We start from the raw sequence: 24,166 nt of genomic DNA on the forward strand, positions 1-24,166 counted from the left end.
TATTTTTCATGTACTTTGGCAATGGCTTTAATTCTTAATGATGTCTGAATGTGAATAGAAAGAGAAATGGACAGAGGGAGGGGAGGAGAGGGGGATGATGAGACTGATCTAATGGTCTCCACCCCTCCCACCCATCCCCTGTCCTCCAAGGTCAAATCTGAAAGCTTTGACTTTAAGGAAGAGTGGCAGGGAGTCCCTGACACTCCCTCCATCTCCTATAATCCTGCTGTCATCCTCCCCCTGTCTCTCTGACCGTGACTCAGGAGTCTCTGCATGTCTGTCAGAGGAGGGTTTAGGTGGAGGATGACTCTTTGGTGGCATAAGAGAGTAAAACTGGGAATACTTGTCATGGAAAAGGAACTGAAAAATCTTGCAAAAGGGAATAACAAGGGAATAAGGGTGAGGGCACAAGTGCTATAATTTTTTACATGAAAATGCAGCTACATATTTCTATTCCAACTTGTTATCATAAAATTCTTTTTAAAACTGTCAATGTCTTCAGATAACTTGCAGTAAAAGCGAGAGGAGTGGCTGCTTAAATTAAAGTGTAACCATAGTGGTTTGACTTTTCACGTGATAATGACGTAAAAATGGCAGGACCACTTTGTAGTTCAGTACTGTCAAATACATACTTTAAAGATGGATTAGCATAATATTCAGATTTATGCAGCCACAATTTGCATTTCAAAAGATACAGTAGACTTATAATATAATCCAGGAAATTTTGTACAGTCCTGTAAATGATCACATAGTGGCCACAGCATTTATTTTACCACAGCATTTATTTACAGAGAGCTGTTCTGTTATTTGAATCAGGAGAAGTACAGCAGACAGGCCTTTTAATTTTATAAATTAAACATTTTAAACATTTCCTGGTGTGCTTTTCATTTTGAAAATCTGTAAACAGATGAGAATTTTACTGAACGTAGCTCAACACCATTGGCAAAGTAGTTGTGCTTAAAAAAGAACCTAAGAGCAGCCGATAATGGAGTTGCACTCTTGGGATTAGTGCTGTGGAAATGTACATTATGCTGAATGTATTATGTGGAGTACAGGTAAATTTCTGTTTTTACCCTGCCTTTAAATGCAGGCTTTTATTTAAAAATGAACCCTGTTCTTCTGTTTCATAAACAGAAAATCAATTTGCTTATCAGGAAATGGTGATGCAACAGGCAGTTTCTTGAAACATGATAACAGTGGAACATATTAGCAGGACTGTCAAATGAGTTACATCCTACCTTATATCAAAATATTTGCTCATGGGAAGCTTTTCTTGAACCATCCGGAAACCCCAGAGTAATCATCAGTAATTATGGAAATGTTAAAATGGGGTTTAAAATGTGTCACAGTACCAGGAGAGAAAAGAAGCCACATTCACCTTTTCCCACCAATTGCAGATCGTAAGTGATATACACTGTGGCAATATCTCTGCAGCATCAATATAGCAACATTTGGGATTGATCAAGTGAAAGTCTGAAAAAATATCTAATTTTCAGTCTCAGTAACCTTAAAATAATACAGATGGTTTTGCATTTGTAATACTAAACATCAGCCTTTCTTATAGCACTTCATTGATTATGTAAAAAAGGACTGGCATGTCTTCTCTTGTGTCTGCATTATATGTTTTGTTTGGCTGGTTCAAGGACTGGTATTAATAGCATGGCTGTGAGTTCTGTTGGATGACATCAACCATATGAAATGGTTGATAGCATGGTGCATGACGCCACCACCTCGTGCTGCCCTGGCCATGTCATGACCACATGACCAGCCCGTCTTTCCACCGGGAAAGATGCAGGTTGTTGTCGCTTTTCTCTTGTGTTTGACCTTGTGGAGATAAGTCTGGGCCTGTTAATAATTGAGACAAACAATGCCTTGCCACCGTGGAACTCTGATGTTACCCGAGAACAAAGAAAGTTGTGTAATTATCACTTTCAATTCTACCTGAACAATTCATGGAGCAGTTTAATTGTGATTTTGCCTGAAGGAACACCTGCTCCTTGTGCCCCTCTTCTCCTCCACTCCCCATTTTAGATGAGTTTTCTCTGGAGGATTATGCCCTTGAGAAAAAATTTGGTTTCAGAGCCAAAAGAGGAAAATGAACCAGAATGTGAGCTTCAAAGAGTTGCAGCTCATACATTAGGTGTAATAGCTAGAAGTATTAAAGTACATCATATGTATGCTTTTATACTGTAATAAGGTCCTTATGATGGGGGTGGGCACTGCATTGTTATCAGTCTCAATTCACTTCAGTAACCCTGCCATCACTCAGAGAAATTGTAACTTTTGCTAGCAAGCACAGCCGTTAGTGTGGAATGAAGGTCACACCCCCCGGAGTGTGATTGGCCCCTTTCTTGTGTCTCCAAGGCGACAAGACGGTGAAAGTTGTACCGGTGAAACAACAGCCCCCCATTACAGTGGCGGATCTGATCGCAGGCGCCAAGTACCATCTGAGGGTTTACTCCCATGAGCTCAACAGCGTCAGCAGCAAATCTGTCACCTTTAAGACCAAAGCAGGTGAGGCCCCACCTGGCCAGGTGGAACCGGGTTTCCAGCCAGGTGGGCTACTCTGGTTGCAAGTCTGTCAGTAGTAGTGTCTACGGTAACTCAGTCAACGCTGGGTGAGTTATTATGGTTTCTTTTTAATACCATGCATGTTCTTCCAAAGGTAAACCAAAGTGAGTCACTGAGACTTTTCAACCCTCTATATACGGATGCGATCAGACTTGAACTTGGTTGTCTTTATGAGCAGTATCTAATTTATGAGTGGAAGTAAAAGTTACATTTTGGTGAGATGGACCTTTTTATATTCAGAACTCATATGTTCTCTTCACATGTTCACAAGTTAATGCTCATAGATTGTTCACATGACACGAAAATTTACATTTTGATTAGTTTGTATGGACATGTATATAACATAACCATAACCATATTAATAACCTACATAAACTGTAGTGCCACCAAAAACTTTTATGATTTTGATACTATAACTGTATAACAGATTTATTTAAATATATTCAAATTATCATGATAACCTAGGTCTTTCTGTCCAAAATGCACATGGAAGGGTACAACATATGGAAGTATAATTCTAACATGACCTCATAAAATAACTATAACAACTATAACAATATAGAACAACATTAGACAGTGAGTGTGGACAGAATGGTTTGAGCTTCTGGAGGTTAAAGAGTTAGCTCCATTAGCTTACTGGTTCAAGGAACTGTGAAAGTGAAATGACTCTAACACCAAGATTCATGATTTCTGTTGAAACCTTAACTTAAAATCTGACAAACATTTTGAGATTAAGTGATTTAGTGGTGGCACTGAATGCTCAAAACTCTTAAATAAGTCACCAAAAGACTAAGTTAATTATATGTATCATTAACTGTACTATTAGCCTCCTAAATTCAAAAATGTTTATTCCACACGGGTAGGATGACTGTTAGACTGCACGTTTAAAAAATCCAAGTTATAATGGGTATGAATTGTCAATCAGTTTTAGCTAGCTGGCTATAGAGTGCTGCAGGAATGAGTCATAAAACCCGGAAATGAGTTTTTAATTTTTATACCTCTAGTTCCCTCTCCTTGAGGTAAGTGGGTTTTATTAATAGATTTTTGGTTAAATGTCTGAAATAACACAGATTTTAATGTTTTTCCATTGACATAAAATACGTCCTTAAGTACCCCACCTATGAATTTTCAAGCTTTTACTTAAAAAAGGCAGTTGCTAACAAGTGGCTTAATGAGACTACTGAGGTTGTCGGTTACATTCATCATTACGATGAAAACTTACTTCTGGCGATCCCATTTACGCTTTAAAAATCATAGGCTAAATGTGGTGTTTGTGTAGATTATCCTGCTGGATTAAAGGTGTAAGTATCACAAACCACAGCCAGAGCTCACAAAGCTAATTTTCTGAGATAATCCAAAATCCAATAGAACAATCTCATTGGCTTTTTGTCAACGGAACGAGGATGATGCCTAAAATACATCATCCCTGTAGCACTCTGTTAGGACAGTGGGAGTTTTCTATCTGGGTCCTATCACACATTGACAAGACTGTTCTCCTTGGAAAGTGGTATTTTTCTAATGAAGAGATTAGCTTTCTTTGTCTGATCTGGCATGTAAGACCTCTTATAATTGGGCCTCCAGTTTTGATTAGAATCTTTTATCTTTTTATGGAATATTCTAAATGTTGCTGTCATCATTTGTTCAAATTCAGTGCTAATATTTATACAAATCTCAGAGTTAAAATTTCTGGCAGCTGTCAGAATTTGTGTTCTTTCAGATTGTGTGGAAATCTTTCTGGGTATATTGGAAGTGACAATTACTTTCACACCACACACCTCCATCTCCCAGGCTTTTCTGATTAAAATTCACACATTGTGTTATGGAAAAGAGGACAAACACCTTATTGTTATGGATGGAATCATTTTTACAAAATCATCCTTGATGTGGGCTCGGAGGCATACAATGATATGTTGGTTCTGAGTTGTTGACTTCTGCAGAGCGCTCTGGGATGAGAACAGATTGTCTGATGCGTTAGCTGTGACTCACCATGGTCCAGAAAAACACTCACTGTTTCCACTCTTCTCTCTCTTCTCCTGTCCCACCCTTTGTCTGTGTGTGTCTCCAGCCTATATAGACCAGGTAGACATAGCCACTCAAGGCTGGTTCATTGGCTTGATGTGTGCCATCGCCCTCATCATACTGATCCTCCTCATCGTCTGCTTCATCAAGAGGAGTCGCGGGGGCAAGTACCCAGGTAAGTCCTGACGCTGTATTTGATAACCATTATAGCAGTGGTTCCCAAAGTGACTTTCTTGATTTTAAGACGTGTATGAAAACTAAAAAAATATGCAGTAAAGTAAAGTAGACCTATATCTCAGTATTTAACTTTACTTTTTTACTTCTGTGAAGAAAAGTAAAAAAAATTTTAATAGAACAATGGCCAAGCGTAAAAAAGAAGCCTATTAAGTATAAATAATTGTTAAAAATGATTTCAAGAAAGACATAATACAGACAGAAAATTGTATAAAATGTCCCCTAAACAGGAATACGCTGTATTCACTGAACTGTAAAAAGAAAGCTCTAACCCAGAGTAAATAGATTCAGTTTATTGAAGTTAACCAAAAAAGTTTTGCAAAACTCAAGCTTTAACTTCTGTCTGCTATTAGCAGAGCAGAGTTGTCTGATTGGATGTTTCTTACCAAAATCTGTAGTTTGCTCTGAAGTGATTACTAAATTGAGATGTCCAACATTTGAACCATCAGTGTTTTAGAACAAGGTAGTAAATTAGGAGGGATTCAGTCACCGTCTGGGATTCTTAGCTGTCTTCTCCTAAACCACAGTGTCTATTTAAAAAGTCTTAAACAGGTTATCTGCCTTCTCTTAGTGCTCCTAATGGCATTTGCAAGAATCCAACAGGCCTGAACAAAAACAACCAATCAGAGCCAAGAAAGATAGTTGATTATTGAGACCCTTTTGGAGCCTGGGAATGAGACTTAACTATCTTCAAGCATCCAACCCAAAGCAGTTATCTATTTCTTGGTTTTGATTGGTTGTTTTTCGTTCAGGCCCGGTTGATTCTTTCAAATTATTATCGTTCTCATGTTCTACTGTCAGGATATAGTGAAAGTTTCAGCAAAAATGACAAAAGTTATTTTTTATTCAAGTAACCTGCTGCTGCTTTAATATAAATTGTATAAAGTTGTATTTTTCAGTCTCACTTTTAAATTAGTTTTTAGGAAAAATGTCTATTGATCATGCTGTAACAGCTACAAAACAAAACCCACATGGAACCAATACTGATTTTCCTTCCTGTACTTTATTCTGCCAGTATGGATGTGAAATAGGTCTTAAATTACATTTATAATGAAAAAAAAAGTAACCTGTTAAAACCTTATAAGCTCATGTGTTGTAGCTTTTTATCTTTAAGTGTAAAATGCTAGTTATGGTATTTTGAAGTATAACTTGTAGAAATAGATGTGATATATATATATATATCTAGATATATTGTACAAATGTTTCTCCATATGTTGTTTTTGTCCTTTATATGCCACTGTAACCGGTGCTAAGAAGCTGTTACTGTTGCAGTTTTTTTGGTTAGCAAAACTTTAATATGCTAGCTGTATTAGTGAGGAATATTTTAATGTGAGTACTTCTATTTTTAACTGTGGAAGTGCAGGAACCTGCGTGGCTGCTCAGAAGGAAAACAAGACCAATGTTTTAAATGTCAGCTTCAGTTTTGAATCAACTGGCACAGGAAAATAAAAACTGCAGGTCATCAAAGTGCTAAAGAAAAACAGCAACTGGCTGCTATTCACAAGTGCCCTCACACTACATGACAAATAGGATGCTTGACAGATCACAGTATAATAACTTACAAATACAATTACAACTGTATTTTCTGACAATTCAAACATGCAACAGTGATGCTGAGCAGTATGTGATCATTTAGTTTGAAATTGAGTCGTGTTAATGTTTTGCAGTTTCTATAATGTCTAGGTGGTGGTTGCGTGACTGGTTTGGCAAAATATCTAGGTGGGTGCCAACTGTAACTCAACAAAAATGAAAAACTAACAGCAAGTGATGCACTCAAATAAGGATTATAACAGAAAGAGTGACAGACAGAAAAACACTAATGAGAGGAGTTTACACACATACACTGGGAGTGTGTTTTTAGTCCTGGCCAAATCACTGACATAACAAACCCAACCCAATGTTATATAACTGCTACTAAAACATGCTTCTAAGTCTCTTAAAAATGTGTGCTGTGTTCCAAATGCATACAACAGTAGACATTAAATTTGCATATTATGATTCATAAAACCATCAGACTATGGAATCTGGATCTGTACGTGGATAGGTAACGTCAGTCCAATATCAAATATGTGAATTAGGTCAGTATTGGCACCCAAGAATGATACTGGATTGGTTCCTACTCTAATTTAATTGATGTCCTTCAAGAAGCATCTTGTATCATGTCCTGTAAAGTATTTTACACTACAATACTGTAGTGCATTGTCCACATTTGTCATCTTATATGATATATATATATATATATATAGTAGGGGTGTAACGGTACACAAGTCACGGTTCGGTATGTACCTCGGTATGTGGGTCACGGTTCGGTACGGGTTCGGTACAACGGAAAAAATAAATAAATAAATCACATATAAAAGACTAGCTTTTTTCATTTATTTTGAACAGACACCAATTGACTGCAAAATAAAAAAAACCATCTCCTGTTATAAAAGTAAAAAATAAATAGAATAAAACATAAAAGAAATGTATTAGGAGGGTTCTCATTCTGTTGATACAGAGGAAAAGATAGACTGAGGTAGTCAGGTAACACTGGCCCTGTCAGTGTTAATGTTAAGAGGTGGCTTAAAAGCAGCGGGGATAAGTTGTTGCACCACAGAGGTTTGCCGGTATGTTTGCCAGCAACATACCGCACCTCCGTGAAACATCGCTGGCAGAACGTCTTTGTCCGGTCCACCACTTGCGTGCCATCACCATTATATTGTACTGGGAAGCCAAAGTGCTCCCGAACAGCTGATTTAAGTGAAGCTGGCGGCTCCTCCAACTCCACACTTTCCATCACTTTTCTTCTTCGTCCTCTTTTGTAACTACTTCTTCTTCTTCTTCTTCTTCCTTAATGACTGTTTCTGGCAGCTTTTAGGCTCATTATCGCCACCTGGATTAAAGTGAGGACTCAACTTTTTTTAAAACTCACTCAGTATTCGTTGTATGACTGCTTGCACCGAACCGTGAAGCCCGTACCGTGACGGTTCGGGACAAATACAAATACCGTTACACCCCTAATATATAGCAATTATGGATTTGGGACACAGTGTTCGTTAACAGTTTAATAAATGAAGGCTGAAGAGGACAAATATATGGAACTAAATTACCAGATGAGGACTAACAGAAGGATTTTAATGCCTGGAATCCCTCAACATGTGGATGCTTTTCAAATCTAACCATGAAATCAGCTGAGCTCTCAGAAAAATGCTGAAAATGTTACATATGTTCTTCTCTCCTCAGTCCGTGACAAAAAAGATCTCCCGTTGGACCCAGTAGATCAGAAAGACCAGGATGGATCCTTTGATTACCAGTAAGTATAATTAAACAGACAGCTCTGACATGTGCCTAACCCAGTGGCTAACTGTGTCAGCACTGGCCTCTCAAAGTTTACATGAAAGACACATTTTTAGTGTTCGAAGAAATTTGTGATAAATGGATTAGATTGTATAACTGCTAAGTAGTATTGCCATGTCTTATCTTGTGTATTTTATTGAAATTAAATGATTACTTTAACATTCAAGCAAATGTATATTATGTATATAGTCCATTAAACATTATATCCCTAAAACAACAAAATCACAACGACCTACTATTTTTTTTTTACACTGCAGGAAAACTCTAGTTGACAAATTAAAACTTTTCTTGAATGTTCCAATTGGGACGGTATTCATTTACAGCTCTCTAGTTGTTGTATGTGGATATGAGATCCTTTGAATGGTGGCAGAGACTTTGCTCAAAGACTTGTCTGTTTAGAAACCCCTGTATTATTGGTGCCAGATGCAGCGCTGTCACCAGCAAGTCATGCAAGCAAGGGTTTTCATCCTAGAAAAATCAGTCAAGACAACGCTTCAATTATGAAGGAGTTTGAGGGCACAGAGGTGCCAGCCTTGATCGATTAGGCCTACAGGTGTGCTTACAAATGGCAATGAATCCTGGTGATTAGGGCTTCTTCCAACACTAATGCAGATACATTTAAAAAAAAAAATTCTCCCCAAGCTTCCATGTTCTACTCCAGAATGAGGATTTTCAATAAGGCTCTATATATTTGAATATGTTGACTCATCTGACACATCTTTTAGTTAATGCTGTGTGATTACTAAACAATAAGGTCTTAATGCAGCTGCCCAGGAACTGACCCTTCCTAAGCCCCACCCCTTTTTGCTCTGTGCTCCAGTAACAGATGAGCAAGCTTCTGTGAACTTCCTCTTTTCCTCATAGTCACATCGACATAGATTAGCCGAGCACATAGCATATCTAAGTACAGGAAAGGAGGAATTTGGCCAAGGTTCCAAAAATGGCGGGACTTAGGAAGGGTCAATTGATGTTAGCCTTAGTTAGCCAGTAGAGTATTCTGACAACCATTAAAAAGATATGTCAGTGATAACTGCATTGTGTGTTTGGCTTAAATGAAGTGTAAGGAAAACAAATGGATCCCAGAGGAAGTCGAAGGCAACAGAAGAGAGATATAACCTGTTACGATCAGTTGTATCCGTCAGAAAAGTCTATCTATCCAATGTTAACAGACATTTATACCATTACAATGCAGTTTTGTTGTTTGCCAACTCAAAGAAAATGAACAGTTTGTTTCCTATTCTTCTGCCATTTATGTGGATGGCAAGCTTTTGTAAAAATGCAGGTGTGGACGACAGCACTGTTTTTTCATATGTATCTGTATTAGTGTGGGCGCAGATGACGTTTTCTAGCTCAAGCAACTGAGGCACAATGCCATCCCACTATCCAATATTCAAACTGCCATTCAAACACCATCTTTGTAAATTTGGACACCTCACCTCATATGAAATAGGCGCGTACTGAGTTGTGCAGGGGATCTTTATAAGATAGGCCGTATCATGTGAGGATGTACTGTATATACTGCAGAATGTGTTGGTGTGTGTTGGTAAGTGACGTGTCCTTTGCTCCTTCCAGGTCCCACTGATCACTGTGGCTTGATTCTTCTTTATGAAGAATGAATGTCGTCATTTTCTGTCCACTTTGACTAAACACATGTTGAATTTAACCCGCTTTCTAAATCTAAGTACACGTTCTAACTCAGCTGTGTGTGAGTGGCACTAAACTGTTAGCTTTAATTTAGACTGTAGAATGAGAAGATGCCTCTGAATCCTTATTATTGACCTTGGATCCTATTGATGAAAAGACAAAAGTATAAATACTAACATATCAGTGAGGATCCTGTCTTTTATAGTATTCAGACTATCCATGTTATACATATCCAAAGCACAAGGGAAGTACATGTATACTGTATCTCGTTATCCTATCTCATTATGTAGCTCTGCTTTGGTAAAAATAATGCCTTTGCTAAAAGTGTGAAATTACAGTATTTGATTGACACAGCAGTGTGCCTGCTGGCATTAAAATAAAAAAAATGGCTCTATATGAGTCTGGAGGGTAATTTCAAAACAGTTGCGATCAGCATTTATTATCACCTGAGTGGTGCTGTGCTATTGTGCCTAATACAGTGTGATTAATCCATCTTCAGTCTGTAATATCCTGTTTTGTTTTTTAATCAATACTGAGTTTAACATTAACACCCAACCCCTCTCTCAATGTCAAGGTCACTGCTTTGCTCTGATTCTGACCCAGACTCCATTCCTGCTGCTAATCCCTCAAGTCCTCTCAGCTCTGTCGGTGTGTTCGTGTGTTTGTGTTCATGCAAGGATTTACTGGCATGTATCATGTGGAGCTTGTCCTCCCTCCTTCCTCTTTCTTTCCCGGCACTCTCTCTTGCTGTCTCCCCTGTTTCCTCACATCTCGTCCCTCTCTTTTCCCCACGCTGAAATGGGTCATCTGTCCCTGACAGGAACGAAAACGAGAACAGGTACTTTGGATTCCGCACGGCATCTCTCTTGGCCTGTGCATGTCGGGGGGAACACATGTTCCTCCTGAGCTGGGGAAGCTTATTTGGGGAGACCAAACAGGACAGTATGCCTGATTAACGCTCTTTGGTCAGTCTGCAAAGAGTGCACAGTTTTCATTCATGATGTCAGCAGCAGCAGTGCAACTGGCCTGCACTGGTTTTAAATGATTTAAAAATGTTATAGACAGGAGACTTAAACACAAGTAGCTGGCACCATAATGATGAAATATGATTAGCAGAGAGCCAGCTTTGGTTCTTTTATGGGTGTCAAATTGTCCATACAATACAGGGCACACTAGCAGTGAAACTTGAGATAACAGAGACCATGGCCCCCTGCCAGAGTTTCATTTATTCTTTTATTTTATGGCTCAAAGCTGCTTTTTAATCGAGCAACATTAACATAACATAAACATGATCTTAATGTAGTAATGTGCATTGTCAGTAAGTGTAAGTAAAAGAGCAAAGACGCATCCGTTCCCATAACCAAATCAGGCTCTTCACGGATCAGCTGCTCCAGCAGTACAAGCAGATGTAGTGATCCTAGAAAACAGCCCAGATGAACAGTATGGAAGGTCTTGCACCTTTTTTTGTTCCACTAACATGTTTTTCACCCTTCTAGAGGTTAATTGCGTTGTTTTTCCTCCGCCGGCTGACATTTAAAAAGCATCCGCCACCCAGTGCACAGGGCGAGAGATGGCGAGGGAAATCAATTTGGGTTGTAGTGAGGGCAGGGGGAGCAGGACAGATCTATGTTTGGCACAATTTGACACCCTTAAGGAACCGATTTAGGCAACAACTGGAGAACATTTGGAGGACAAAAGACTGGACAAACACTTCAAAGACCCAACCAAAGAAAGTCACTGGACCTTGGATCCATGAATCTTGAAAGTAGAAAATACACATGACACAGTATTTCTTCTGTACATAGCTTCTCCTGTTTTCTCCACCTTGTTTTGCACTCTGTCTTCTTTCAGAGGATCTTTAGTAGCTTTAGTTTGCAGTACAAGAATTAAACATCATTAACTTTTCTTAATAAGAACAGTTTTACTTGTCATCCCGCATGAAAAAACACATGGGATGTTATATTGTAGTTGAAAAGTGATAGTTGGGTTTTTTGAAGTCGGGTTATATGTAGACGGATGTCAGCACGCCACCAGTTTGGAGAAGCAGACAGGAGTACCAGCACAGAAGCTAAGCAATGTACTGCTGTACACCTTGACAGCCCCTTCATATAGGAAACTGGAGCTTTTATATCTGATTTTGTCTGTCGGCTTTGGATAGGGCATAAATGGATATAACATTTTCAGTGTCCTGTCCAAAAAGGGGTATGTGACGGCAAGGTAAAGCAGTGGTAATATTCTAAATATATATAGCGTGCACTTAAACCGATATTGTTTTTTTTTATGTACATTGCTTAGCTTCTGCTCTGGTACTCCTGTCTGCTTTTCTAAGCTGGGGTCATGCTGACTGCCATCTACTGTGGGTAATACACTGACTATGGTACCTCATACAACCCCACTTCAAAAAACCTGAACCATCCCCTTAAATGATAAATCTAATTTATTACTACCTGGGTTTTTATTTTTGTTGTTGGCCATCAGCATTGTAAAAACCAAGTTAATTGCTGAGATCTGGGAATGCAGCAACATCGCTTAAAAAAAGTCATGTGGTCGCAGTAAACACGAGCAACAAAGGTGAACACTTAATACTCAAATTAATTAACAACAATTAATATCCAGAACTGTCCATTGTAAGCACTTTGTGATTCAACTTTGACCCACTGTACTCACTGTAGTTGTGTGTGCACACTATTTTGCTGTGTCATGAAGGATTATAAGTAGGGATGCACCAATACCAGTATCAGTAGCGATACTGTGCTCATGTATTTGTTGTCATAAAACTAATCTGATAGTGCACCAGATACCACTTTAGACTTGTTAGTTGAGCAGGCAGAGGAGAAGCAATGTCAGCAGTTTGGAGATATTTTAAGAAACGTTTACAACATTAACAACATTTAAATTGTTACAGTCAGAATGTGAGGAACCTCTGATGAAAATAAAACATATTTTCAAATTCATTGTCAGAACTGTAATGGTATTGTTAAGAACTCATATCGGTACTCGGTATCAGCAAGTACCAAAATCTAAGTACTTGTATTTACTTTGAAACAAAGTGCTATGAAATTATAGACGAACACTTTCATCTGGATGTTCAGTTGGCTTCTTCACAACCCAATCCTGTTGAGAACCAAGAACGCTGATATTGTATAATCAGACAATGTAAATCATGATGTATGGAATCATCCATTGTGTAGTCATTAGGTTACAGTCTGATTGCTTTGTGTTTCCTGCCCCATCAAACTTAGTAGTCCCCATGTTCCAATATAGCAGCATTTGGTGACTTCAGTGTTATTATAACTAATAGAAATGATTAACCTGACTACACCAGGTGGTTTGTTACACATAACCATATGGGAAGTAGTTTTTTCTTGGTAATTAAGAAATACTGGTATATAAGTATATACTGGATGCTAGCTGCATCTACGCTAACCTCTATGGGATCTGCCATTGTTGCGTCACGTGTAGAGCCCACCCATGTAGCTGACAATACTTTCTCAAAGGACACTGATTGGTCCGGTACCATTGTAGTTCGGCCACAAATGCATAGGCAAAATGGATTCTCACATAATTTCATGCTCTAGTGGGTTAAGAAATGATGGCTGAAACTACAAAAACAAAACCCAAGTCGTAACAAGCTAGAGTTAGATGGCCCAAACACATGCTATGCTGCCCTTTTCTCATGTTTAATCATTTATTTTATTCAAAGCTCTACTTTATTTGTTTTATGTCACTAGGCTTATGATGATTAAAATGTATTTACCTCTACCCTTAGCAAAGAAATGTTAATGTTGTTCCATATCTCCCTACACCGACAAAGTTAGGCCTCCTTTTTCAGTATCTGTTCATGTCTGGTTATCCATCTGTCTCACGACTGTCTTTCTGTTCTACCCACCCCACTTTATGTCTGTGTCCTTCGTCTCTTTTGGGATTTATTTTCGTCATTGGTCCAAAGGTCGCAGGAAAGGTATGAAAGGAAGAGAGTCTCCGGTATTGCCACCTGAGTCCTCTTAATCCCGCTCTAAGAAAATCTAGTCCTCTATTGCTCATTTGCAGTGCATTCTAATTGATTAGTGTCTGTTTGAGCCATTCCAATTAATTCGCATCCTAATACATTTAATCCATCAAATTAATTTATCTAATTAATCAGATATTGGATAATAACATACTCATAAAACTGTCAAGCTGAAGTAGAAAAACACGAAACCCAGGGCTGACATCCTGACTCTATAGTCATGTTCATTTTCATGAGATTTGGTGAACGCTGCAAATGGGTGAGTTTATGTTTTGTTATGCAAGGAAGGTTATCTGAAACTCTCCCATTTTCTAAGTTACTTTGCCCACCTTTGCTCTTCTCAAGAAACTACTCTACTCAAATAAAATCACCTAATCAGATAATTGAATCATTCCTGGCTCTGCCCTCTTTCATTCTGAAGACATTTTGAAGTCACTGAAATAAAAGGCCCTCTCTTAAAAGACCCCCGGCTCACTGAAGTTGCTGGTGCGGTATGGTCAACAAATGAAAGCAAGCTTGGCAAACACGATCGGAGCAGGCGGTTTGAAAAAGGCTCTCCCTCTTGACCAGATCTATTTAATTAGCTGTTAGAGATGTAATCTTGAAATGTTTCAGTGGCACCGGTGCATAGAGAGATGTCCTTCTGATTTACTCCTTGCACACTCAAAAGGACATCGAACTACAGAGCTACTTTCTGTCTGCCAGCTGCTTTCCTGCTCACCTTACTGCACACTGCATCTGATATATTTATGAGTTATGGGGACATACCTGAATCGACAACTTTTAAGAACAACACTTTTCTTTCTTTGTAACTACATTACATGCACTACAATATGAATATCTCCATCAGTATATGGACAGTGACACAGTTTTGCTGTGTTGGGTCTGTACACCAGCACATTGGATTTGAAATGAAACAATGAGGTGCTTTCATTTGTATTAAAAAAGTACCCCATGATCGTTTTTACAATCTTATAAATATATCAGCAGGACAGCATTGTTTGTCATGGAAAAAAGAAGAAGCTCGAGAAAATGAATATGAGCATTTTCTGAAGGATCAGCTCTATGGTTAAGGTTTTCTTAAGTTAAGATCAGAGTCATGATTTCCAAGACAATGCTTAATGAATTGGCTCATCCAAACTGAAAAAAACAAAAAACAAAAGTAAAAACATTTTCACACAATGAAAACTGCAGTTAGATAACACAGACCAACTTCCATTCATCTCCATGGATTTGGGGTTGAGGCAGTCTTTTTTTCAAGATGAATATCTCAAAGTGCTATAAGTAAAACTACTGACTAAAAAACTGACTGCTCTGCCAAAGTACCTAGTGTTCTTCCCCAATTTTTTTCTTAAACCCCCAAAAAAAAATAAAAATCTCCAAAGAAATTTTTTTATAAAAAAAAAAAAAAATAAAAAAAAAAATTTAATATATTATCTTTTTCTTTTTTTTTTTATTTTTTTTTTTAAAAATTTAATTAATTATCTTTTTTTTTTTTTTTTTAAACTTGGCATTTTAATTTATCCTTCATGAGTACAGGAAAGGAGAAAATTGACAGAGGTTTGCTCAACTGTTATTGCAACACAGACCAAAAAGGACAATTGATAAGATTACTGCCATTTATTCACCACTTCCATCGCATTATGCTCAACTTCCACTCCATCTTCTGTGTAACATCTCCTCACCTTCTTACGTGTCAGCCCGTCTCTGCTTCTCTCCTTGTCTCTTGCTCTACTCTGAAAGGTTTTGTTGTACATTGTAAATACTGGATTAAGGTGAATTTGCTGGATTGTAATTGTGTCAGGCTTGTATTGTGCTGCCTCTGTCCTGGTCTCTTGATTATTAACATGTATGGTTTCTCAAATGTATTAGGTGATTTGTGTGGTTGTGCGGTGAAGAGTTTCAGCATGGAGCATGATGATTCTGAGAAGCGTAGATTCTGTCCTCTCCTAGGGAATCTGAATACACCATGTTTGATAACCATGAAATGCACAGACATGAGATGGGAAGAGAAATCCCTGCAGACAAATATCTCACTTTTGCATCCTTCAAATGCATTTCTTGCTGTTATGCTACTGGCTTGATCTAAGAGAAAGCTAATGCTAGTCTGTAGCTCTTACTCCCTGTGCATGAAGTTCTCTTCCCCTTTAAAAGCAGCGTTAGGAGACATGCAGCCATGCTCTGAACTGAGATCAAGCACAGCTCCATAAATGAGGTCCGATGGAGTTTTCATGCTTAGATCTCATGTCAGAATACGGCCACCATTTAGCATGTGTATGCAAGTGAATTTTTGAGGACAGTATTTATCTTTTTTAATCACCCCTGTCTCCTACAAAATACTGTATATTTGCCTTGCCAGATATGTTTTGGAGAAAATGTAATTGCTGCCTGGAATATTTCAACAGGCAGTATTTTTTCCAGTCCAGTAAGTATGACGTTCTTACAGTCTACAGAAGTTATAGGGATGAGGTTGTAACAGATAATCCAAGCACAGGACTACATCGTAGAGTCCTTGTCCGTTCTATGTGTTTTGATGTTTAGGGTTTAGTTAAAGTGAAGGAAAGACTAAAATGAATGAAATATGCTGACTGATCGTAGCAGATTCATTCAGTATAAACATTTTGTATGTGTTACACTGATAAAGAACTTACTCCAGGCAGAATTACATTTCCTATGAAACATATCAGTGCAAATGAGTTTTAAATGAATGTAATTTTTAGGAGACAAGGGTTGCTTTTAAAACACATAAACGAATACTGTATAGCGTTCTGCAAAATCGACTTTTAACTGTTGATCAACAAGCATCTTTGGTATAAAATGCAAGTGCAGCTTTGTTGTTTAAGGACTGGTTTGGATTTTCTCAAGTCTGTTTTGATACAATAGTCACATGCCATATGTATGCTGAGAGAGTTGTAATCATCTCTTCTGTTCCATACTGCCATTAAAGCTTAATGTGGGACCAAATCTCTCTGTGATCCATGCAAAAAAGCCTTCTACAATATGGCTGAAGCTAATATGAGGATTCAACAGGCTCATATCTGAGGGACAGATATATTCCCTAAGTTGTCTGCAACAGATGTTGGAGTGACTAAAAGTAGCCCAATCAGAGCATCACAACTTACAGCCAGTAAGAGTCAGAAAAGTCTTTTAGATTAAACATTAGATGTGAGAAGATCTAACTCACATATACAGATTACAAGTCTTGTATCACAAAGCTATCATGGAATAATAATTGGATTAAGTTTCAACCTAGTTGTAATAAATTAAAATGACAATTGGCTATCATCATTTACCAGTCATTGCGTGTTGGTGCCCTGTCAATGTCAACTGCTTACCTAAAATGAGATGAGGGAATGATTTATTGGAATATGTCCTAAATTTGATGGAAACTGCACAAATGTTACAAACATTGCCCAAATTATCACAACCCATGCAAAACAATTTTGACCTGCCCAAAAAGTAGCCCAAGCTGCACACAAATGTCTGTAAAGAGGCCACATGTATTCTTTATGGACATCCATTATATGAGGAGATGATGAAATTCATGTCACACAGACCCTTGCAACTTTGTGGACACAAAAATTGTATTTTGAGCTTTAGTACAACATTTTCTTTTTCTATTTCCATGGGCAGGGATATACATCCTGGTGATGGCATGTATTTTTGATCCTTACAAAACATCAGAAATAAACTTGCACACAACTACCAGGATGAAGATATTCACTTGATTTTTGATTAGACGCACAAGTCAGTCTCTAAACGCTTGAGTACTGAAAGCTTTCTCCCAGCTTTCGTAGCTTACAGAACCAACCCAAAGTCTCTAGGGCGGTGACATGCGTAAGTTGTGCGCTAAAAACAGTGTTGTACCACATAACGTTGCTTAGGACATCCATTTTCAATGTTTTTAAAAGAATACAGGGAGAGCTTTGTTTCAGGTGTGTCGTTGAAGTAAGAGTTGTATGTTTGTTAGCGGTGGATTTAGAAATCCCCAGATGATTGGTAGGCTCTGAAATCTCCGATCGTCTGGTATCGCAAGACCAAACTCAGATATCTGAAGCCTCATATTAGCTTTGGCTAATTAAAAATAAAAGTACCAAACAATAACTTCAGAATGCATCTTTTCATAGAACAAGGAGTGTGGATTTTGTCCCCATCATCCTCAATCTACGAAGGAACTCCTTCATGGCCAGTGTGGTTAGGAGGAATGAATACAGAGATTAATAACTCTTCCAAATGACACGGCATGTGAATACTGCATTAATATAAAATTGAAAATATCCAAGGCTATTCTTTAAGGAAAATATGGAAAAGAAATGAATCATAAAAGTAAAAATTCTTGTCTGACAAGGCCTGATTATGGAATTAACATCATTTCTTTACCTGCAATCCCCTTAACCTTTCACTTTTCCCTTTTAACTTGTGCCAATGGGGTCGTCAGGGTCCCCAACTCCTGCTGACACTGTGCAACAACACCCTGCTCCCATTTTAATCTTCAACCCTCCTCCTTGTTCACCTTTGCAGCAGCGACGAGGACAACAAGCCTCTGCAGGGCAGCCAGACATCACTGGACGGCAACGTGAAGGAAAGCGATGACAGTCTAGTGGACTACGGTGAAGGTGGAGATGGCCAGTTCAACGAGGACGGTTCCTTCATCGGCCAGTACACGGTGAAGAAGGACAAGGACGAGACGGAGGGCAATGAGAGCTCCGAGGCCACCTCGCCCGTCAACGCCATCTACTCACTGGCGTAGCTACATAGTGGCACACAGGGGACTCAGTAGCGCCCTCTGATTTGAGAGCAACATCATACACCAGACACAAACACACACACACACACACACACACACACACACACACGAATATATTACAATATGAAACACATTAAACAAACGCAGCAGGGCCTGTCTGGAGACTGTGTAGGCTTTCCTCTGCAGATTAAGTAAGAGAGGAACACGGGGGTGGAATTAGACCACAAGCCTTTGTTTTATGTTTCCAGCTCTGAGAAATTGGCCCCTTGGAGGTGACGTTTGGACAAAGTGGACAGTGCTCGTTTTCCTCTGCGCTCTGCCTGCCCTTTACCCACACAGACTAAGTGTGCCTTCGGGGCAGCTTTCAGCATTTGGAAGCATCAACAAGCATTCTTTAGAGATTTTTCTTTGGTTGGTTTCTGCTCCGAACATTTTCAGTGCCCGTGCTCTCCTTCCTGATACGCCCATCATACCTCCTCTGTGTAGCATCCCAGTAAAGTACACACAAGAGGTCCCTTACACACACACACACACACTGGCCCCGTCCTGTAACATATCAGCTTGTAAACATCAAACTCAACAGGATGCCGGCAGATATGTTTATCATATTGATATTTACGCAATGAAAGATTTTAGTTTTTCCACAGCTGGTAGACGAGTCATTGAATCTTAATGAGTGCTGAATACAGTCATGGCACACATTTTAGTGCCCTGCAAAACTATGCACTATCACCTCCATACCATTTTGGGTTTAATCTGGTTAGTAAAAGTACACATTTTCCGTTTCGTTACCACTTGCAGGCTAAATCACTTGCTTTTATTCACTTTGCCTTGTATGACGTGGTAGACATGTTTTTCTTACCTCGAATCCAATGTTGTAGTGCAGATGTTCAAAATGGCCGCCACAACAAGAGCTATTTCTGCCACAAGCAGCAAGCTCTGCTACAGTATGTTGTTGATGAATCCCTTTTCTTTTTTTTAAAAAAGATGATAAATATTATTTTGGAAGCATGGTAGTAACTTAGTGCAAGAGAAATGGGAAGGCAACAGAGAGGAACACTAGTTTTGCTTGAGAAACACCAGTAGTTCACAACCCAGTGATTCCTTATTTAGCATGCAGGCTAATGCTGCATTCATGTCAAATGGGATCAACTGTTGGTGGATGGTTGTACTTCTTTGGAGCTGTAAAGCTTCTATGATTCTGTTTCTCTGCTGGTTTCTTATTTGTTACAACATGAATAAGTGAGTGGTCCTTTTTTTACACCAAACCAAACATTGCAACGTCAATCCAACATGGTGATCGCATAATGACTTACTATGAAAGGAAAAAAGGTTAAAAAAAAGAATTTATATTCCTCTACAACTTTCCTACATGTATTTTCTTAGCTTTGACACCAGAATTAATTCTGTTAGTTAAGGGTCCCTTTAAGCTGAGATGTATAATATTTTCGAGATGGAAGCTAATATCTACGTCCTCTCCCATGGGACATGAATGCAGCATGAGAGGCTGGGATCCTTAAGGTGTGTTCAGACTAAATTTCTGCCTTGCGTTTTTCTCACAAATTTCGTCACTGGATTGTTTTTGCAGTCTGTCTTTATTCGCCTTAAACAGCCAATGTACAGACTTTAGGTGTTTAGCTAGCAACATCCACACCAACCTCCAATTCTTACTTTGTTTTATTTTTCTGTACGTTTAATTGGAGTCATCAGAATAGGCACACATTTGCTCACATTGTCAACATTTTCAATTCGGATGGGCACATCTTCGGCTTAATTCATGATTGTTTTTCCTCTTACGTCTTTGTAACATATATGCAATTGCACCGCCTCTAAATTTGTCTTCATGTTTAGTCTGAATCCACCCTGAGAGAAGCATCTACACCTCTTTCCTTCCCTCTAGTTTTTATAAACTCAATCAATTTGTTAATCATTACTGATGAAAAAAAAAGGACTGCGTTAGGGCCACGTAGAATACTTGAATTAAATTTACAGCATGATGATATATACATTAAATTCACAGCCACCCTTTGAAATTAGGCGCATAAGCTTACTCTTCAGTTTTTGCAGAGGACAACAGAAAAAAGAAAAATATTTGTGTGACAGAACAAGTTTTTAGAAGTACACACACTCAGTATTTCACTTGTTCTTCAACCATATTTGCCATGTAGTCATTCTATTAGCAGACTGATGGACTGACTCAATGATTTGGGTTTCCTGATTTTATACTAAATGTTCACTGAGTGCTCATTGGTTTCACCACATAACTTTGGCACTCATACTGTAGTTACCTGCTACTCAACGGCACTATTAAACCCTAAATCACATAGATCTTTACTGCAGTTAGCGACTGGAGTTGTATTTTAAATATTAATATTATTTTATATTTCTATTTATTACATTATGTGGATAGTATTAATATATTAGTCCTTAATTTAATTATTGTTGCATACACATTTTCGACCAAATTATTTTGTCGTTTCACACCAGGAATAGCCAAAATAAAGATGTCTCCAGAATCAGTTTTTGTTCATTATAAGAGGCATTAAACACAACAGTATGTTGTCTGCTGTAAACAAAACAACAAAATACCCGTCATCGTACATGAAAAGGTTATGTTTATCCGTCCGTTGTGCTGCTCTTCTTGTACTCATGTTGTATTACTCTGTGTTATTCAGATTTATGTAACAAAACTTTTCCACCACACAAAAAGTTAATATTGTTGCTTATTATTCATTTGACATATATTCTGTACATGTAGGTCCTTGTCTTTGTAAATATTTAAGTCGATTTCCCCAGAAAAATGCTTTATCCGAAAAGGAAACAAAAAATCACAAATCTGTATCCACTGAGCAAATGCGACGCGTGCATCTCTAGTCTGTCACGCACCTTTGTATTGTAGCTTTGACTAACATTTGCACTCTGAAAAAGTAACAAGAATCATTCTTCACTCTGTGTTGCCCTTTTCTTTGACATTGTGAAATATGGTACTGACTGTGGCAAGTCCATCAGTCGCTTGTTGGTTGATGGTTTGGATTCTATATTGTGAAAGAGGAATACATTAGATTCTTTATGATGTAAATAAGATGTAAGTGCTCCTGCAATATACCGTTTGTAGCACTGTCGCGCACAAGCTGCTAGTAGGCCTAAAAAAAACATGCATTTGCCGAGGTATTGGAACAAACTCCCCTCCTTTAAACTGTTTGCCATCACTCTGAGACTGCATAGACTCATTGTTCCCATAATGCCTTTCACCTAACATGCCTATTGTTACATAGCTAGTTCCATTTTAGAGGACTGAACATTGAGTCTGCTCCTCCTGTCAGGCCTAAGACAGACCAAAACTAAAGCTCAAATTATTGTCTTATTCATTTGGACCACACACACACCAACTTGTCATTATGTCCACCTATGCAGAAGACTAGCGTCATGAAAACAAAAGTGTGTGCATGTCCACTGTACACATCCATGTATATTTTGCGCCATAATGCTACATTCAGGCAATCTCATCAACTTGAAAAATCCACACTTCCAAGAAAAATACTGCAGGTCCTTAATAATTCATAACCTGGGTCTCCCATAACATTAACTTTTAAGGATCTTGTGAAACTTTGGTAATAGGTTTTTCCCTGCCTCGCCATCTATGTCATTTTACTCTCTTTGGTAGGTGAGTAAGCTGTTTCGGGACAAACCACAACGCAAGATGTTTTCACAAACCCCAACTGATGCCAGTTGGTGGCCCATTACCTTACATTATGTCAGTGGAAAAGGTTTAGAAGTGGTAAATACCAGTGATAAACTTGGGTAAAGCCATCTGACGAACAGGCAGGTAAAAAGGTGAATATGATTAACATTTTCAGTTGGCAAAACAAGAAAAAAAGGTGGAATTTATTCCCAGCTGACATTTGCATCCTGTATTGGCTTTACAATTAGTCAGCTTTAACTGACAATTATTACAAGTTGACCACGATTGCTTAAATGCACCATTAAACATTTGACAGGTCCACAATCCATTAACCAAATCTGGCAAAAGAAGCCTGCAGTTCTTGACTCATTTGAAGTCGAACTGACCTTGTCCATCCATTGTAACACTTTGTAAGGAGGAGGCCCCTAAAATGGAACACAGCTTGTGTCCCGGTGACAGGCGGCCATTTTGAAAACAGCTCTGGCCTGGTATTTCCTTCCCCCTTTTAAAACAAAAGTCTGATGATTCTAAAACATAACCTCTGTGCCACTAATTCCAAAAACTAATGTTTCCTTATGTCTCTCTGCAGGAACTCAAAGCAATATCTTCTTAGTTTTAATCAGTTGAGTGTTTTCCTCTGATACCATTGTTTTACAGTATGTTGACTCTAACGCTGGTGTGAGCAAAAACAGCAGACTGGTGCTGCGATGGAAGAAAACTGGAAGAAAAAGCACTGAGAGATCAAACATTGGTGAACGTAGGTCCGAACTTTCAAACTGGACTCGTTGGAAGTGTTTTCTTTAAGATCTGTCCTGGAAACCTGCATCCCCATTCTCCCCGCCCCCGAGTGGATCACAATAGGGGAATGTTGTAGACTGGCTATATAACAAAGAAAAGAGAATTATGCATATTTGCTGAAACACAGTGCTTTTTTTTCTTGTCCTTTTGTTTGTGCACGTTGATTTGAGGTGCACACGGAGCCAAGCGTCTCTTTTTACTCTTAGCATCGCCTCAGCTCACCTTTCATCGGGGAAAAGAAAATGTCAATGTGCAGTTCTACAGCTTTGTGTTTCTCTTTGTTTCAAAATGCTGCAAAGTCTAGAATCTTACTGGTGCAACTGGATTTTTTTGGATTGATCACATGCTGTTTGGCTTTTTTTTTTAATGAATTCTCATATTAGCATCTTCTTGTTTTTACCATGTGTATCAGAGCAGCTCGTCAAAGTCTTGCTTCGACACGCAAAATAACAGCTTTTGTAAGGTACATACTCAACAGAAAATGGCATAAATATATTCACCATGTATGCGTGTATGATGAGATGTTGCAACTTCTGCTAGCGACGCCTTCTTTATAGTAAAGCTATCTCCTTTTCTCTACCTCCTGACGCCTGGTCTCTTCATCTCTGAGCTTGTCATGTTTTCGGAGCAGATGCTTAATATTATCTATTGTAGTTTCAAAGACTAACAAGAACAATGTGTTGTCTGACCTTGTGTTTAGTTGAACATCTGTAGAATAAGTAGAGGTCCCCCAGGTAATGTAGCAGACACTTTGGAGGTTATCAGCTGTTACTTGACATCTGTGAACAGTTGATTATGATTATCAGTGTACAGCTTCCATCTCAACAAAATTCATCAGACATGTAATTTATGCTGTCTTTGGCTGAGAACTGATCATCACAGATAAATCTGACTGTATTGCTTTAGCTAATTATGCATCCAGTCAACCATCACTCTCTTGATATTAAGATCTGATTTGCACCAAGTGACCACTGCCATTTCAAAATGTTAAAGCCATGACCCACTCGCATCAAGCAGCACAGAGCAGATTGCACTGACAAGGAAGGCATACAGAATCTGAAAAATAAAATATCCTATGCAAACTCCAGATCAAATTTCATGTTACATCAACACTGTAATGAAA

The 24,166-nt window shown here is 38.5% G+C and overlaps 1 protein-coding gene across 18 annotated transcripts in view; it reads left to right on the forward strand.

Annotated features, from left to right (window-relative positions):
- The window catches only part of nfasca (neurofascin homolog (chicken) a), a 144,165-nt gene extending 120,543 nt beyond the window's left edge, over positions 1 to 23,622 (forward strand). For 10 of the 18 annotated variants that reach the window (XM_051414907.1, XM_051414908.1, XM_051414910.1 and 7 more), the window contains 4 exons: positions 2,365 to 2,514; positions 4,637 to 4,765; positions 8,050 to 8,119; positions 18,338 to 23,622. In XM_051414907.1, the coding sequence (XP_051270867.1) occupies positions 2,365 to 2,514; positions 4,637 to 4,765; positions 8,050 to 8,119; positions 18,338 to 18,566 (578 nt within the window). In that variant the 3' untranslated portion in view covers positions 18,567 to 23,622. Of the gene's footprint in view, positions 1 to 2,364; positions 2,515 to 4,636; positions 4,766 to 6,507; positions 6,576 to 8,049; positions 8,120 to 9,735; positions 9,936 to 10,603; positions 10,646 to 18,337 lie in introns of those variants that run through there. The other 8 variants (XM_051414913.1, XM_051414920.1, XM_051414921.1 and 5 more) reach the window with 4 other exon arrangements.
- The last annotated feature ends 544 nt before the right edge of the window (positions 23,623 to 24,166 follow it).

The sequence above is a fragment of the Dicentrarchus labrax genome, unplaced genomic scaffold (genome assembly GCF_905237075.1).
Source record: "Dicentrarchus labrax unplaced genomic scaffold, dlabrax2021, whole genome shotgun sequence".
In the NCBI taxonomy this organism is placed as follows: domain Eukaryota; kingdom Metazoa; phylum Chordata; class Actinopteri; family Moronidae; genus Dicentrarchus; species Dicentrarchus labrax.